Below are 19,400 nucleotides of genomic sequence, written 5' to 3'. Positions count from 1 at the left end.
TTAATCAAACATTTTCAGGTATGCCTTCTAGTACATTGACCATGGCAGGAGTCGGGTGGTATGGGTGATGCTGGATAGATGAAGGAGATGGGAAGGGGGTCCTTGTCCTTTAGGCAGACACTAAAAAATGTTCTGTCTCAATCAAACATTTTCAGGTATGCCTTCTAGTACATTGACTATGGCAGGAGTGGGGTGTTATGGGTGATGCTGGATAGATGAAGGAGATGGAAGGGGGTCCTTGTCCTTTGGGCAGACACTAAAAAATGTCCTTCCTTAATGCTATCAAATAATTTTAAAAGAAAAATCATAATGCTAAAAATAATTTTAACATATAAATTCATAATTAATTAATTCTACTTAAATGGTTAGGACACATACCCAGATATAATGAAATCCTGATTGTAAATATTAGTAGGAAAGTTACCAGAATTTGACAGCAATAGCCCCTGTGTTCCAATGTAAAAAAAAACTTCCTTTGATAGAATTTTCTTTAATATGGAATAATTTTTTATCAATTGAGATAGAGTTTACATTCAAGTATAATATAAAATAGTAGTAAAACAGAAAGACTTTGAAAAAAATAAACATGCTTAGTACTCTATGACAGTTTACTTTGATGCAAAAGTATTCACAAGGCTCTTTCATTATTATTTTAGCAGAATTTGGAATTAAAATGGAAAAATATCCTCAGGTGAGGATTAACAACAACAAAATAGTTGTCATCTCTCCCTCACTCTAGTCCCATTTCTCAAAGAGAGTACTAATACTACTTTTAACTACTTCTGTTTTTATATCTTTCAGTGCTTTTTTTAAAACTTAAATAAAATATTTATGAATCATCTATCTATATAATAAAAACCCAGTGGTCATAAAGACCAGTCACCAGAAGGCTGTGTGTGCGGCGAGGCGCCCGCAGGTGGGTGGGGCTGCATGCGCAGTGAGGTGTGTACGGGTGGGCGGGGACTTGACTCGGGGTCCCACAGCGTGCTGGGACTTGGGGGAGTCCCCCGGCACCTGTGGGACTTGGGGGTCCCAGGTCTCACGCAATTTACCGCGGGTCTGGGTCTCACGCGAGTTTGCGTGCTGGGTCACTAGTCTATATTATAAAAGGCCAGTGGCTGTAACGCTGTAACGCTGTAACAACCAAACGATCGGTCACCAGGAGGTGCATTGATGGGTCTCACAGCGTGGCAGGTCTCAGTCTCGCCGGCACGGTGGATCTAGGGCTGTGGTTCTCAACCTTCTGGCCCTTTAAATACAGTTCCTCATGTTGTGACCCAACCATAAAATTATTTTCGTTGCTACTTCATAACTGTAATGTTGCTACTGTTATGAATCGTCATGTAAATATCTGATATGCAGGATGGTCTTAGGTGACCCCTGTGAAAGGGTCGTTCGACCGCCAAAGGGGTCTCGACCCACAGGTTGAGAACCGCTGATACAGAGTCTCTCTACCTGATGGTGGAATACACAGAAGACACTTGACCGACACCAATGCATTCTTATTGAATTGCCCTAATCCAGGCTAGAAGGGTTTCACATTATAGAGATAAAACACTCAACCTTAGCTGGGCTGTGGCGTACCAACCACAGAACAATATATTTATTTTTCCGACATTTTTTCTTTTATTGATAAAACTACACAAAAAATTAATTGATAATTTAAAAAAATCAATGTTACACATGATCTCGTATTTAGAGATTTGTTGGCTTGGCAGTTTCATTCATTGACCACATGACCATTGTAGTTCATAGACCCCCTGGTCCACATGAGGATGTTTCTGCTGGTAATTTCTCTGGAGGTCTTCAGGGGCCCCTCCTTCAGACTTCTCACACAGTGAAAACGCACAGTGAGGGCGGCCAACAGGAAAAAAGCAAAGTCCCTCACACTGTGTACCCCGAGTGTCAGGAAACGTCATTCGCACACGTTCTATTGGATCTTCATTGCAGTAGTTCTGTCAGACTTGGTGGTCCACTTTCTTAATCTGTGGTCTGTGGTAAAGCAAATTCTCTTTTGGTACAACATAAGCTTGATGCCCATGTTCAGAACTGGAAACAGAATCACTTGACTAGGTGAACAATAAAAAGCAAACAAACCAGACAAGAACAAACATCATTTTTAAAGGAAAAAAATGAAACAAAGCAATCGAAACAAAAAGTCCAAGAGTTACACATACCTAACAAGGAAAACTGGTATTGTTTCCCCAACTTCCCACCCTCCCCAGGTTCTCCCCGCCCTGTGGTCCTCCAGGCCAGGAACCATGCAGAGTAGAAAAAGCAAATATACAAACAAACCTATGTGTAGCTAGGATGAAATCTATTTTTATAAGAACTCAACACTCTTACTATTTACATCCAGGAGCGCGTTTGTTGGTTTGTGGTATGTTTTAAAGCAAAGAAAGGTCTGTGGTTCTCCTGGTGATGTTGCAGGCGCATCTGCTCTCTGTCAGCAGTTTTGTTTTTCCTTTTCAATCGGTCATAAATGTTTTCCCAGGAACATGAGCCGCCTTGACTGCGCAATGTTGGACATCCATTCTTCTTTAAGACGAAGCCCCTCCCTCCCCGCTCTGGAGTCCCCCAGTGAGGAGTTGCTGTTGCATTAGTTTGTTAATCTCTCAAGGTAAATGGTTGGTGCTGCTGACCTGGCGATGGTGGCGATGAAGCTGTGGTCACGCCCGAGCTCCAGGCCGGGGGTTTCGTCCTGTTCCAGGGACACGGCTTCATAGCCCTTGTTGACGTGGAGCGGCTGGTGAGCCTGGCAGTACCCGATCACCGGCTGGTCGTAGCTGTAATACGGCAAGGGCTTCACATGGTGTGGGACCTGGATGTGAGAAAGAGAAGATGGATGGTAAAAATGCTTTGGAAAGATAAGAAGATGACACAGGCTTGTATTTTGTTCTCTTTCATGCTGTTTTAAGTCATCAACTGCTGATTCAAATATTAATGAACATTAAACAAAATAGTGATTGTTAGTATACATATCTATATAATTCTCTATATCTCTTTATCTCTATATCTCTCTCTCTCTCTCTCTCTCTCTCTCTATCTGGTGAGCCTGGCAGTACCCGATCACCGGCTGGTCGTAGCTGTAATACGGCAAGGGCTTCACATGGTGTGGGACCTGGATGTGAGAAAGAGAAGATGGATGGTAAAAATGCTTTGGAAAGATAAGAAGATGACACAGGCTTGTATTTTGTTCTCTTTCATGCTGTTTTAAGTCATCAACTGCTGATTCAAATATTAATGAACATTAAACAAAATAGTGATTGTTAGTATATATATATATCTATATAATTCTATATATCTCTATATCTCTATATCTCTATATATCTATATCTCTATATCTCTGTATCTCTATATCCTTATCGATATAGATATCTATATCGATAGAGATATAGAGAATATATACTTTGCATAATCAGGTTAACATACAGATGAAAACCAGTAGCTCATTTGTTAACATGACTGCATTTTCAATGCAAAATAATGTCCTTCAAGTTGAAATATAATGGAAATGAACAATTTCATATCTTAGGCACCATGGTATTTGTCTTCAAATTAAATTGATTCAGATGTCAAGCAGTCAGCTTTAACTGCAGAGCTTTAAGTTTATATATCGCATCATCTCTGAACTCAAATAAACTGTTTTGTGATTACAGTTTATTTTTTACTTCAATTTACTGCCATTTTCTCTATTGTATTCGAGATGGGCTTAGAACCTCTAGCAAGGCAAAAAAACATTGTAAAGTTTCTTGCACAATAGTCCAAGAGCCAGAATTCGAAAGCCAAGTGAGTTGGCAAGCTCTGAAAGCATATCTGAGATGTTCGCTTATTCACTCTTAAAATGTATTCTGTAGGGCACTATGTGATCAACTGACTTTGTGGTTTCTGAGGATCTAAGAGACTGAGGTCTGTACTGTATAGTAATAATGTGCAGTACATTAACCACCTGAGTCCCCATGTGTATCATGGTTTCCCTTCCAGCAGTCAAAACAAACTTATCCTTAAGTTCCCCTTAATGTGCATTTAGTATTTTTGTAAATGTGCTCTTAAGTTTTTCCAAATGGTCCCTGTGTTCCATCAGCTCTTCGATAGACTTCATTCTGTAGCAGAGCAAAACACTACTTAAAGATGGCCTCATTTGCGTGCTTGACTGCTCATTGATTGCATTGGAAGCTACTCTTTATTTACAGATAATGGGTGTGGTACATAGAATGAAGGATCTAACTAGGCCCTAGTTCAGCCGTGGGCTGAAGACAACATAAATGTATTAGCTCACAATTCTGGCGTTCATAAATGTCACAGCGCTAAAATAAAAAAAAAAAAGACCATACCCTTTTATGTAATGATGTTTACTTTGAATTTATATTAGTTCACACAAACACTCCATCCATGCTTTTGTTCCGGCTCTCCGGTCCAGTTTAAGAACCCATTGTGGCCCTCGAATCAAAAAGTTTGCCCACCCCTGCCCTAGTTACTAGGGGAATATATTACACTATCCTAAAATTCATATGAACATTTGAACTCAAATTGAATTGAACTTTCTATAAAGGTGTTGCCAGTGGAGAGAGGTCCTTGTCCCCACCTGTTGCTCATGGAAATAGAATTCTTGTGATACCCCAAGAAAAATAGTTTTCTGAAACTTGCATGGGAGGATGAAATATTATAGAAAGCTTTATTCCCTGAGCTCCCAAGGTCCCATTTCCCCTTGTCCCACCAAAGAATAAGTCCCATGTTGCCTAACAGGCTAAAATCAGAGCTGGTGTTCAGAGTTTCCATTCAGCCCTAGCCGATTTGGCTCAGTGGATAGAGCGTTGGCCTGCGAACTGAAAGGTCCCAGGTTCGATTCCGGACAAGGGCACATGCCCGGGTTGTGGGCTGGATCCCCAGTGGGGGACTTGCAGGAGGCAGCTGATCCATGATTCTCTCTCATCATGGTTGTTTCTATCTCTCTCTCCCTCTTCCTTCCTCTCTGAAATCAATAAAAGAAAATATTTTTTTAAAAAAGAGTTTCCATTCTATGTTAGAAGAGTGCAATCCAGCATCAGGCTGGTTTAGCTTGTGTTCTCTGCTGCAGTCTATCAGGCCATTGCTTATAGGGTGCACAGGGCCATGGCTATGGAGGAAACACTGGTGAATGCAGGGAACAAGAGAGCCCCATGAGCTCAGAGCCACAAGAGAGAGCCAAGCGCAACAAGAAAGCAAACCCCTTTGTTTAGGAGATTATGTATCACCACATTTTCAGGGGCTGGCAAGTGGCCACACCCATTCTGGCCAAAGATATCTGTTCCAGGTGTGACTGACAGGCACCTTCTCTAGTCACCCCAACGTCACTGTGCAGGCCTCTGTCTCCCATTTGTTGTTCTCCTTCCTCCTGTGTTTTGTCGGAAATGAGCTGGTGATTCACTGGGGACTGCAAAATTGCAGCTTCCTGGTGAAGCTTCCCAAATGAAATGCCTCTAATGTCTGGCCTTCCCTTTCTATTATTAATAATGAGCTATTTACTATGGTATCAGTGGCATGTAAACTTCTGTAGAGCCATGTTTTATAACTAAATGTGAGGTCGGTTACAAAGGGGAGGAACCATTATTATCCCTAATTAAAGTCACTTTAATTCTCCTGAGTTTCCTGTGAATCCTCTAAAAATGAGGCTAATAATGACACTTTATTCACCTCTATAAACTTTGGATAACTCTGAAAGTATTCCCTGATTATCAAGAAAGAAAGAATATACCGAAAAGGCATATTCTCACTCTAGTTTACTCAATAGTGACAGTATCTTTCCTGAACACGTGCCCCGTCTTTTGTCTTCTAGTTTCTCTTCAGAGAGATGCAGGGGTGTGAAGGGTCACAGAGGGGTTCATTAACCAAGGCTTCAGTACCACTTTGTGCACTCAGAAGCTTAGAATCCTTAGTATATGTTCTGATTTCCTAAAAAACATCATATACCTTTTGCCTAGAATGTTTTGCTTCCTACGTGTTGGAGGGAGTATAAAAGGACGCACTCCTTTCAATTATAGTGGCTCATAGCATTAGTGAGTAAAAGAAGGAAGTCAGAGGTAGAGAGAATTTTTAAATCTTGGGAGGAAGGGCAAAATTAGAGAGAAACATGTGGAGCTTAGAAGTCTGCAAATTGATTCAGATCCCATAATTTCACATCCATAATAATTATATTTAAAATGAGAAATGTGTCTGTATATAAATGTGAGAACATTGTGAAATGGGCTCTTGATATATGTGATCATGAAAAGCTTTTGAAGTTCAGGGTTTTTTTTTATGAGCATGAAATTCCAATATTGTTATACTCTTTTCTCAAAGATATTAGCATTAGTTATAAGTAGTTTAATAGCCTAATCATTCTAAAATTACCATGCACTATCATTAGTCTTATTTATTAACTTTTCATGAACATTGTTCACATTTCAATATAAGTTCTTTCAATTGAAGTCATAAAAAGTTGATTTTCAATTTCCTAAATGACATTTGGTCTCTAATTTTTAGAATTAAAGGGTAGTGTCTGACTACTCAGACCATTTAAAAAATACCATCCTATAAATACAGATGACAAATTCAATATAGTTGAATTGCTTAATTAAGATGGACACTTGGTTTATTGGAAATAAAATTAATTAAAAAATGAAGGGCAATAGCTAAATGAATATATAACAGCCTTTATTCTACTCACTTTATTAATAGGTGACAAGAAAGGCCAGGGAATAAGAAAATGTAAACAAGTTTGAATAAAGTTTTTTTTTTTTTTTCAGGAGCCTTGATTAAATTTTACAGAACTTCACATCACTTATGTTAATTGGATAACAGGGAGACTTAATGGACTCATAGACACAAGAAAGAATTTAATAGCTATACTGGAGGTTTCACAGGTCTCAAAAACAACTGAAACCAGGAACATAAATGTCACCAGGGTCCTCTTCATATACTGATTGCCAAACAGCTTCCTCTATCTAATTTGACACACGACTGTGACAGCTCCAAAGTCCTATATATTCCACCCCATAATTGTGCACAAATGACCACAATTCTTTCTAGCTCTTCTTATCAAGAAGTAGAGTCTATTTCTTCTTGGGTGTAAAGCCTTGTGGAGTCACTGAGGTAGAGAACCTAGCACCCGCTAGGGCTCACAGAATCTCATTACAGGCACAAGAGTCCAGGAGCAAAAAACCCATGCAGCTGGCTCTGAATAAAGAGAATCACAGCTCTTTCATCTCATTTCAAAAAAGCATATCAAACATTGGACCGAGCTGTGAAATTCACAGTTCCTATAAATCTGATTTCATCCCTCACTCCTCAACTGAGATAATTAAAATAACAATTGCCTTTTCATAAATTTTGCCTTTCTAAGTTTTGAATATCTGAAGCCATTTATAATATAAAGAGACACAAGATAATTAATAAATCTAAGTCAATGTGTCAAATCATATTATTTAATCCCATTCTGCAATGAAACAGCCTATTTCATTTCTTTTTGTTCAATGCAGGCTTGCTTCTTAATTAGAAAACACCAATTATCTAAGCATTCATTTCTGTGAGTTAAAAAGTAAAACTTTCAACATCACATGACACTATTTTAGAAAGTTCTTGTTTTAAAGCTAATTTTAAAACACAATTTTGAGAAATACCTTGAACCCAAAAGTTAACAACTGTTTTCTGTATCAAGATGAAAATTGGAGCCCTGATTACTACCTTTCCAATTTACCATTCAAATGAACAAAGTTGTTTTTGTTTTTTTTAGTAAAGATGTTTGTTTTACTGTTTGTTGTTTTTTCCATCACTAAATTAGAAAACTCTTCAAAATTCCTACAACATACCTTAGATAAACGAATGAGTTAAAAGAGCCCTATGGCCCTAACTGGTTTGGCTCAGTGGATAGAGCGCTGGCCTGCAGATTGAAGGGTCCCAGGTTCGATACCGGTCAAGGGCATGTACCTTGGTTACAGGCACATCCCCAGGGCAGCTGGTCGATGTTTCTCTCTCATCGATGTTTCTAACTCTCTATCCCTCTCCCTTCCTCTCTGTAAAAGAATCAATAAAATATATTTAAAAATATTTTAAAAAAAGAGCCCTATGGTTCATTTTGTGGAGCATTTTTTTTTCAGCAACTAGCAATTTAAGCATGGCTCTGCAGACTGCCATTAATTTTTCAAAGATTTGCTAGAAAACTAGGTGAATCACACACTTCTTTTTCAAAGTTCTTTTGAGCCATGACAGTACAATTATAATTTTCTATGTCAAATCACAATAATGCAGTCAGTAAAGACAATGATATATACTAATATGGAAGGACCTAAACGATGTTAAGTGAAAAAGCAACAAGCAGAAAATGTTTAGGAAAAATTTGTTATTCACCTTGATATACAGGAAAGTGGCCAGAAGCATACACCAACTTGGTTATGTTAGGGGAGAAAAATGGGAGTGGAGAGGTGCAAAAATGGACACCCCTTTTACTCTCTATACTTATATATTGCTTTAATCTTTTCTTTGCTGAAATATATTAATGAATTATTTATGTAATAAAATAGTTTTTGAAGAGTGACAATAAATGTGATCGTTAAAAAAATAAAATGAAATAAATAAAAGAGGAATTTACTAGCTTATCGTTCAATATAACTGGAGGAAAAGCTGATTTTGGGCTGGGGAAAATGTCCTTTGCAGAACTTTGAAGCACTCACCAGCTTTGAGTATCCAGAACTGGTAAGGAAGAAAGAAAAGGACGGGGTTTTAAATAATTTCCTGGCCATGAGTCTCTCTTCCCCTCTCCTTCTCCTTCTCTCTAAAAATCAATGTGCCCCAAAGGGGCGGGCATTAACTTGCAACCCAGGTACTGCCCTTGACCAAGAGAGACACTTTGGTGCACAGGCCAGTGTCTAACCACTGAGTCACACTGGTCAGGGATTAAAATGCATTCTTAAGGATAATTATCTAGATATTATTTGGGTACAGAATAGGTATTCACATATTTGTTGAAAAGAAGAATCAGAGCAATCTTTCCCCCACTTTGTTTCAAAGACTAAATAAGTAATAAATGTGTGAAATATAAAATAATCTATCAATACTTGTTAAATACACTCATGAAATGTATTGATCTTTGTGTTATAAAATCTTTAAAGGAAAACAAGAAGACAGTGGTACAAACTGGTAATTGTCTCACTTCCATTTCGTTTATGGGCATGTGAAATACATAATGCTCAAAACACTGGATGCTGTCTTTTTATTGACGAGACTATCCAAATCATTGTAAGTTCTGACAACAGTTGCACAGTAGCATTTATTTTCCTTGTTCTGTTCTTATTTAAAGGTGGCAATGTGTACTATTTGTGCACTCATGGTTGTCCAGATTTTAAGGTTCAAGTCAGTTGTGGGATAACAAAACACAACATCCACTTACATCTTTATTGCTCTCCTACAAGGATGCCTTGCCTATGAGGTGTCTAGAGAGTTGATTAAGTTAATGAATGAGGTACTAGTCGTTCTTTGAAGTTAGCTTTGACTGCATTAGCTGGGAAGCTTATTACATTGGCAGCACTCTCAGCATTCAGTGAGATTTTAGGCTAATGAGCTGGATTAATTAGCTAGTATTAACTTGTAAAAAGCTTTCCTTCTGTAGCTCTGGCCCTTGAATTTGAAGAGTAAGGTCTCCCCAATAGTGCATTGCAAGCAAACATCCTATTTAAGTGAATTCTACATAAATTTGCTTCCAAAATACTTAAATAAAAAATAGAGACACCGAAATTTCAAAACCCACATCTTTCCTTTCTAAAAACAAAACCCATAGAAGTTTCAGTGACATAATAATGTGCAGAAGACAAGTCTTTCCTAGTAAAAGAAGATAATGATCATTACTTGAGTCCACATCTTCTCCTGGAAAATTAAAAATAAAACCATACAAAAGAAAGAGACAAACAAAACCAAAACTTATCAGCATATCCAGTAGATTCAATGTCCAATTTATTTTGTCAACCCTTCTCAGAAATTTGGAAAAGGAAATAAATAAAAAGCTACAGAAATGCTGCTACTGAGAAGGTACAGGCAATAGGAATTAAAGGTAGAGCCGTTTTGCTTCCAAATTCAATTTCTCCACAATGATCAGAGTAGCTTGTTTCTATTTCCATATGAGTTCATGTAGCATTCTGTATACTTTTGTGTTGAATATTTAATCGTGTTTATAACTTGTTTTATGGAAGAACATGCTTCTTGTATAATCCAAATGTGACTGATCACATTTTGAAGATATACGCTATTTTGTAATCCTCCCAAAACATCCAGTTCACTAGTGCAGTGGTAGCCAGTAAAAAAAAAGGAAATTTTTAAATGTGTAAATGAAATGAAGTTTATATAGTAGGAAGGTGATTGAGTTTCCTGCATTTCTGTATTTTTTTTAATAGCAGAATTACATACCTGGGGTAAACGTTTAGAACCAAATGACAAACACAGAAGGACATACACATACTCGATAGAAGAGATATGTAAGCTGGTTTTAATAGAGCTTAAACAGAACTTTTTAGGGTATTGGCTGATCCTAATGAAAATAAGCTTGGCAATGTATATTTAATTACTAAAATAGGTGAAGCCCATTTAGAAAATGCAATTAAAGTTTTTATTTTGATTGAATATGTTTTAGAACAGCATGGCAGAATGGTGCATAAATAATACTAGTCTCATATTTTTAATAAAATGTGCTATGATCTAGGTTATTGCCACGAAGCATGTACCATTAAGAAGTAATTATATAAAAGTGAATTGGCCATGATAGTTCAATTATTTATGTATTCGTTCATTCGTATGGAAAATATTTGTCACAAAGGTTGACAAACTTTTCCATGAAGGGCCAGTAGTAAATACAGGAGTGGCAAAAGCAGGTTTACAGTTGTGAGTATGTGAAATAGTTTTTTCTTATATTTTACTAGAGGCCTGGTGCATGGGATTTGTGCACTGGTGGCGGGAGTGGCCTTCAAGGATCAGTGTGCTACAGGAGTGCAGCTCATCTTGGTCAGCCGAGCGGCTGTGGACCCGCCCTCTGAACGGCTGCTCCCTGGTCTGGCATCTTCCGTGGAGCCGGAGCACTTGCTTCTCCAGGGGACCTGGTTGGGGCTGGGCCCAGGGACAATAGCACTGAGAGGTGGCAGAGTAGGCCTCAGTCCCAGGAAGGCCACAAACCTGCCTCCCAGCCTCCGGGGTCAGCTCTGTGAGCCTGGCGGCACCGCTGCATAACCTATGGGCATCCAGGGGAGGCAGCAGGGAGTGAGGAGGAGGACCCTGTGGCGAGGTGGTGAAGATCACAGCCCGGGTCCCTGCCTGTTGGCCCAGTGTTCACAGCAGGAGCAGCCACTTATCCCAGTCAGCCAACTGGCACTCTCACTGTGGTAGCGCACTGACCACAAGGGGGTAGCTCCTGCCCCTGTGGCGAGGTGGTGAAGATCACAGCCCGGGTCCCTGCCTTTTGGCCCAGGGTTCGCAGCAGGAGCAGCCGGCTCATCCCAGTCAGCCAACTGGCACTCTCACTGTGGTAGCGCACTGACCACAAGGGGGTAGCTCCTGCTTGAGTGTCTGCCCCTTGGTGGTCAGTGTGCATCATAGCAACTGGTTGACCTGTCATTCTGGTTTTTCTGCCATGTGGTCACTGGGCTTTTATTATATAGGATTATGCTGTGGTAGCACACTGACTACCAGGGGGTAGCTCCTGCTTGAGTGCCTGCCCCCTGGTGGTCAGTGTGCAACTGGTCAACCTGTCATTCGAGTTTTTCCGCCATGCAGTCACTGGGCTTTTATTATGTAGGATTATGTAGTAATTATAGTATTACTAGCGGCCTGGTGCACAAATTTGTGCACATTGAAAGGAAATTAATTAGAATAAATATTTTAATATTGCTATTCGCCCTTTCTCTGTAATAGAAGTGTCAACCAAATTCACAATTGACAATTACAGATCAAAACACACACGTGCGATTGGTGCCAGCGAGAGCTTTATTTGTATCGTGCATGCACGAGTCAACTTAGCCTTTTATAGATATAGAATAAACTTGCTTAATTAGACCTGCTTTCTGATTTAGCTAAACTTTTTCCAGCCCAGTGAAGCACCCCAACTTCTCTTTCAGGTAATTGTCAGCAACACAGCAGTAAATATCAACACAAAGCAGATTATTATTATAGATCATGCAGGGAGAACAAAGGGTAAAATATTTAACTGCAGCAGTGTTTGACTATATTCTGTGCAGTGAGAAAACCTGAAGTCGTTTTCAAGATCCACCATTTCTTACTTCTTTTCAGTCATGTCAAGGTTCTAAGTTTTCTAAATCTCCATTTTCTGGCCAATGAAAAGAATATAGGAATCCACCGAGTCTCCTATCTATCTACTCCAGGACTTCTGTGAGGATCAAATGAGATGAGGCAGGGGAAAACACTTAAACGCTTCACAGACATTTGGTTAAAGTGTGAAATGTTTCCACCTGGCCGTAAAGCAAGTCGTGTTCCTGGGCTGAAGAAACTGCAAGGAGGGTAGTTGCTAGGGAGACGAAGCCGGGCGTTGCTATGTGACATCGTTACCCAGTGCCCACAGCCACCATTTCCGGGCTGGGCTGGGCTGTGGGCCGCATTTTGCACCATGGGGTCTCAGCAGCGTCGGCTATAATTTGGTGGGCTGTCACTCTGGGGTGGTGGCAAGGCCTGTGTCCCAGTGGGGGGAAGCCAAGTGTTGCTTTGTGGGTGCCAGATCCTTGGTGCTGTTCCTCTGTAAATGGACAGTTCATGTCATGGCAGCTCCTGCACTGACCCTGGTGGTGATCAGTGTGCATTATAGCAACCGGTCGGACAGTCGGACACTTAGCATATTAGTGAAGTGTAAACAACTGTAGACCTACTTTTGCCCACCCCTGCATTTTAGGCTTGCAAATCAGAGTCTCTGGCAACTCCTGAAAGCCAGGCTGCCATTACAGTGTGAAAGTAGGCTTAGGCAAAATATCAATGAAGGGAGTGAGCCTCTGTTTCAATAAAAATATGTGTAAACACTGAAACTTGAGTTTTGTAATTTTCAGTGTCATGTCACAAAATATTTATATTCTTTGATTATTTTTTGAACCATAACAAAACATATAAAAACTTTAGCTTGGGGCTAACTCTCTGTGAGCTAGGCATTATGGTAGGTGCTGAGCATATTAAAAAAAAAGGTTCTTTACTCAAAGAACTTCTTTAGAATGAATAGAATGAGACAAACCTGATATTTGAGACTACATGATCGAAGTCAGCAAAGCAGAGGGAGAAAAGGGCTCGCAGCCAGTTTGCATTGCATGTTTTCTTGTGAAGATCCTGGTCTTCCAACTGCACAATAAAGCTCTCAGTGGATCGCAGACAAACAGTTGCACTCACAGGACCTTGGTCCTTAGAAGTCAGACTTGAACCTCCAGGTGGGAGTTCTGAAGTCACCATTCAGGTCATTTAGATCAAACCTGCTCTGGCAGAATAGATGCCCAATGACCTTTTAGTGAAGATCTTAAGCGACACTCAAGCCATTGAACCTGCCCCTGGGTGTATGATGGCGTGTAACACAAAGCTCAAGAGAACTTTGGTGATTTTCTAAAAGAGGATAGGTTCAAGGGTCATCTAATGAGAAGGAGGTTTTGTTTTGTGGATAAGTTAGAAAGCTTTTTTTTTCTATTTTTCAATCTCACCAAACCTCTTCCCACGTTTGAGCCTATGTATCTGAAGAATTCCCTTTGACTGGGATATTCTTTTCCCAACTATTTACGGTGGGATTATGGTGATCTTTTAAGTCATGGCATAAATGTCATGTTTCTAAAGGGGTCTCACATATGTCAGCCATTCCCTGTTTATTTCCTTTATAGCATTTATCAAAATGTTAAATATATGGTGATTATGTATCTCTCTGCTCTTTTACTGTCTGCTTTCCCCCCAAGGTAAGCTCCGTGCTGTCAGAGAGTATTTCTGACTGGGTTCTTTCTATCTGGTTAACCTATTTTAAAAAATGTGTGCTAAAAGAATGTATGAATTTATGGGAGACATTTGTTAGAGAATTGGGCTTTATTTGGAAGAATTTTGACTTAAAAACTATAAGCCCCTCCCTTTTCCTTTCTTTTTCTACCATCTCCCATCTGTTCTCAGCTTTGAATTTAAACAAGGGGAAGTAGGACGGCACACAAACATTTTCTATCTACAAATATTTGCATGCCTGGCATTACTCTGAGAGCTAAAGATATTAGAATGACTAAAGATGTCCATAACCTTACAGAACCCATATCCTAATATGGAAGACAAATGTGATCATATTTTCCAAGGTGATATCATTTATGGTACAAGGTAATACTGGAGGTGTATAAAAAATGACAAGGAAAGAAAAAAAGAGGGAGTAAGATGTTTACAGTTGATTTCTGATCTCAGGTATAGATGCTGATGAAGTCACCAAGAGAAAGCCTGGTGCCACATGTCACTTCTATATGTCTGCTATTGTTGGCATAGCGCATGGCTTTCTATGAGCCATTGGAGCCTGCTGTCTAGGTCATATATATCAAAAAAGAACTCATTTTTTTTTCTTTTTTTAAATAACAATCTATCCAACTGATCCAAAACTGCTCTTGTGGAGAATAAATTCCACACCTTCGATCTCTATAGCCATTTTCCTCACCTCTCGGCCAAATACTCAGCCTTAGTCTCTCATGAATGACGCATCCCAAAGTTATGATGAGCAGTAGAGACTGACTCTGCTTCCTGGATATGGAGCGGGCAGGACACTGCTACAGCTGCTTTCTCAGCTTCTGCTGAGGAACAAAACAACCAACCCATGCCACCCTGAATGGAAGCCGAGAAATGCAGTGCTTCATTTGCCATTTGGGATTTCATGAACCACACAAACTGCCCTTTAAAGAAACGGTTCCCAGCTCTAGCTGCAACTTTGACACATCGGAGGTGATTTTATAAATACTTACACGGAATCCCTATCCCAGATCAATGACATCAGAATTTTGGGGGTGTCACCAAGGCCATGCTATTTTAAAATAGCACCCAGCTGATTCAAATGTGCAATCAAGATTGAGAAAGCTGCTTCTTATTACATTTAGATTGCCTTTTCTTTAAAGATGTGGGCATAGGAGGGAGGACACAGTTTGATTTACCTCATTCCCCACACCTTTCTGGAAAATACCTGACTCAAAACAAAGCCGATTACTTCCCAACCAGAAGTCACCAAATGTGGTGCACATATGTGTGTTTTTTACTCTCCAATTAAATTGTCTTTTAAGTTCAATTCATTACTGCTAATTAGTCTGTCTCCCCAAGTTGAGCTTCCACAGTTGGACTATTCATACTCTCGTCAGTTATTATTCTGTCACCCTTTTAGTTATCATCAATTTGGTTGTATATGTATTCTACTCTATTGTCTGAAAGTTAGGTGCAATTCACTTGGGCAAGTTTAACAACTATCATTATACACATGCTTTTAAATAGCTACTTGTAGGTGAATTTACCTTGTCTCGGTGGCGAAGTGCCCATAAATGTTCAGTCAGCTGGAGAACTCCTTTGGCTAAACATTTTCACAATCTATTTCTTTTATTTTTTTTAAGTAATTTAATTTACTGAGATGGTAGTAACAGCCCATTTCACTTTGCACTATGGGGAAGAAAAGATATTTTTATCTACTTAAAAGCTAATAAAGACTCCCACTGTTGAAAAATACCCAAACCTCCCAATTATTTCCATCAAGCAATAAATTTAAAAGGAAAGGAAAAGAATTAAAATCCAGAAGTACTAGCAAGTAAGCAATAAAGACAAGGAGAAACTTAGGGAAGGGTCATTAAATTCATCTTTTTCCTTAAAGCAACTTGGTACTCATATACATATAGACTATGTCCTTTGCAACTAGAAATAGTAAGTTGACAAAATTCACCATCTGTGGTAGTAAATCATAGGAGGAAATTATCTGTATGTGTGAGACTACAGAGAACAGCTTGAGCGAGCTGTCCCCCCTTACTCCATCCACCACCCCCAACTCCAGCTGCCACCCACCCCAAAGAGACAGGGCTTCCTTGCTTGCCTCTTACTACCAAGCTCCTCCACAAGCCACCAGGCCCACATACTCATAGTTCCACAGAGAAACACGTATCAACTTTGCAGGCTGCCTTCATTGGTCCTTATTTCAGAATGAAGCTAAACCGAGTAGCTGGATTGTTCCACATATTCCAAAGGAGTTGGGTAATTCTCCCATGCTGCACTTCATTGTTTTCCATGGCCAACACCCAAAACCTAACCTCTTCTGGTTATCTATACCCCCTCATTCCTATAAAATTATTTTTCCTCTGTCCAAAGTTTAATGTTTTCTACCCAAAATTCCACCCTGTCCTCTTAATTCTTATTCCATCATTAACTACATTTTATCCCAAATCACTTCAATGAATGCATGTAACTTCCTCAGCTGTTTATTAGGATTCAATACCCTTTCCTTCTGACCAGCTAAGAATGTCACTTCTAATCTACTATTATGTTCTAGTTTTATGTGTTCCTCATAGATCCTGACCTCTGGATGCTTGAGCCTAGTCAGGGTATTTAGCCTAGATTCCTAATTTCTTACTGTTCTTAACAGTTTGATTTGAATGTTCTCATTTCTGAATTGTATCTTACTACAAATAAACCATAACTTTTTAGCAAGAAAGCTGATGTTCATTGCATGTTATGAAGAGTGCTCAGTGGAAAGATTAATATTTTACAGAGCCAACTGAATTGTGGTTTTTCTGATTTATTATTACAAATAATAATATTTGTTCTTTATAATAGTACATTATAAATAAACTTATAGCATATTGGTATTAGTTATTATAAAGAAGTTTATTACTTTATTATGAACTGAAACCCTGAGAGAAGTGCTAGATTCCTGATACTAAGGTTAGCACTGGCAATTTGATAATAAAATTTGATCTGATAATAATAATATCCACAATACACTTAGATCGATTTAATTTTATGTGGCTTCATGTGGCCACCCAAAGTAAAATTTCTTGGATGGCAGGTCATTTGTATTTAGCTAACTGAAAATGTGGAAAGGGCCCATTATCTTTTTAGCTAAATATCTAGTAAAACCTCACTGATTCAGACTAAGAGATAATCACTCAATGGGTGAAACAATAAATTTGTGTTTAACTGACCTAAGGTCAACAAGCCACTAGTTGGTCCAATACTTTCCCACCTCTATCTCCTTGGTGGGCCAAGTCATTTTGTAAAGTGAGCAGTGGTAGAGGGAGACTCTATGTAAGCAGGGACTAGGATGACTGAGGAGAACAAAAGAGATAATGAAATGACATCTCCTTCCAGTCCATTGTCTATTGTCAATGGTTTTGGGAGGTCAGAAGTTGATGAAAAGGTCCATGAAATATTTGGAGACACACTAAATACTAAAGGTGGCATACACTCATCAAGAAAATCATTCTCCACTTTTCTGTGGAAGAAACAGCACTCTTATCTCCCTTACCTAGTCATTGGGATTCTCAAGGTGGAACACAATATAGACCACCAGTTATGGTCTCGATATTTGTGCCTCCTAATTTATATGTTGAAGCCCTAACCCCCATTTGTGGCTCTGTTTTGAAATGGATCCTCTAAGGAAATAATTAAGGTTAAGTGAGGCTATAAGTCAGAGCCCTGTCTTCATATAAAAAGAGACACTAGATAGCTTCCTCTCTCCCTCTGCCCACATGTGCATAAGGAAGAGGTCATGTGAGCACACAGTGAGATGATACTTCCTATAAGTCAGGAGAAGAGGCCCTAGAATGAAGAGCACCATGCCAGTACCTTGAGCTTAAACTTCCCAGACTCCAGATTTTTGTTTAAATCACCCAGATTGTGCTACTTTGTTATGACAGCCTGAGCTGACTCATACAGGTATCATGACCATTCTGAGGCTTTGCATGAAGTTGGGTGGATGCTATCACAGGATGGAAGAAATGTGGCTGGAGATGATGATCATAAAACTATTTTGTGAGAAATTGTTAACTCTTCTGCAGATCTTCAGAAACAATTTATTGAGAGAGATGAGTGAAATCCTGTTATTTGATAGCAGAGTATATGGACTTCAGTGGTATTTATCTGATATATTGATGCTGGATTGAGGAGAAGACTGCAAGTATTAGTATATTGGATGTCACAAGATGCTGAATTCTGCCTCCTTGGAAAATGTCTGAGTTCAGGTAGAAGTTTACAGAAGCATGATGATTTGTATTCTTCTTTCTTGAACATTTGCATTATATAATGAAGTCTTTCTATTATTATGTAGTGTTAACCTTTATACTATTAAATAAGGCTCAAGTTGGGAGGTGGTTATACATGAGAGGATTATACAGAAAGGTATTTTTTCCCCTTTTTTTGTGTCTTATTTTTAACTAGAGGCCCGGTGCATGAAATTCATGCACTCAGGGGTGGGGGAGTCCATCAGCCCGGCCTGCTCCCTCTCGCAGTCTGGGAGTCCTCGGGGGATGTCTGACTGATGGCTTGGGCCCACTCTTCACAGGGAGTGGGTCTAAGCCGGCAGTCGGACATCCTTAGCGCTGCCATGGAGGCGGATGAGGCTCCTGCCACTGCCGCTATGCTCACCAGTTGTGAGTCTGGCTCAGGGCTTCTGGCTGAGCGGTGCTCCTCCTGTGGGAGCACACTGACCACCAGGGGGCAGCTCCTGCATTGAGCGTCTGACCCAGGGGTGGTCAAACTTTTTGACTCGAGGGCCACAATGGGTTCTTAAACTGGACCGGAGGGCCGGAACAAAAGCATGGATGGAGTGTTTGTGTGAACTAATGTAAATTCAAAGTAAACATCATTACATAAAAGGGTACGGTCTTTTTTTTTTTTTTAGTTTTATTCATTTCAAACAGGCCGGATCCAGCCTGCGGGCCGTAGTTTGCCCACGGCTGGTCTGACCCCTGGTGATCAGTGCACGTCATAGCAACCAGTTGTTCCACCATTTGGTTGATTTGCATATTAGCCTTTTATTATATAGGATATCCATTTGGAATCCAAGATAGAAACATTTATAGATCTCATGGTATCCAGCTGGGGTCTATGATCCTATCTAATAAAAGGGTAATATGCAAATTGACTATCACTCCAACACACAAGATGGCCTCCCCCATGTGGTCAAAGATGGCCACCCCCATGTAGACACAAGATGGCTGGCAGGAGAGGGCAGTTGGGGGTGACTAGGCTGGCAGAGGAGGACAGTTGGGGGCAACCAGGCCTGCAGGGGAGGGCAGTTTAGGGGGACCCAGGCCTTTAGGGGAGGGCAGTTGGGGGGGACCAGGCCTTCAGGGGAGGGCAGTTGGGGGCAACCAGGCCAGCAGGGGAGGGTAGTTGTGGGCAACCAGGTCTGTATGGGAGGGCAGTTAGGGGTGACCAGGCCT

The 19,400-nt window shown here is 39.9% G+C and overlaps 1 protein-coding gene across 5 annotated transcripts in view; it reads right to left on the bottom strand.

The window, feature by feature from the left end:
• Positions 1 to 2,238: 2,238 nt before the first annotated feature.
• LRRTM4 (leucine rich repeat transmembrane neuronal 4) overlaps positions 2,239 to 19,400 on the bottom strand; it is a 698,742-nt gene continuing 681,580 nt past the window's right edge. For 4 of the 5 annotated variants that reach the window (XM_005853106.2, XM_005853107.2, XM_005853105.2 and 1 more), the window contains 2 exons: positions 3,056 to 3,121; positions 2,239 to 2,755 (listed from right to left, as the gene is read on the bottom strand). In XM_005853106.2, the coding sequence (XP_005853168.1) occupies positions 2,600 to 2,755; positions 3,056 to 3,121 (222 nt within the window). In that variant the 3' untranslated portion in view covers positions 2,239 to 2,599. Of the gene's footprint in view, positions 2,756 to 3,055; positions 3,122 to 19,400 lie in introns of those variants that run through there. The other variant, XM_014534133.1, reaches the window with a different exon arrangement.

Source organism: Myotis brandtii, unplaced genomic scaffold (genome assembly GCF_000412655.1).
Source record: "Myotis brandtii unplaced genomic scaffold, ASM41265v1 scaffold1, whole genome shotgun sequence".
Taxonomy (NCBI): domain Eukaryota; kingdom Metazoa; phylum Chordata; class Mammalia; order Chiroptera; family Vespertilionidae; genus Myotis; species Myotis brandtii.
Note: the sequence above shows the minus strand (reverse complement) of the source record. Positions and strands in the feature narration are given on the sequence as shown.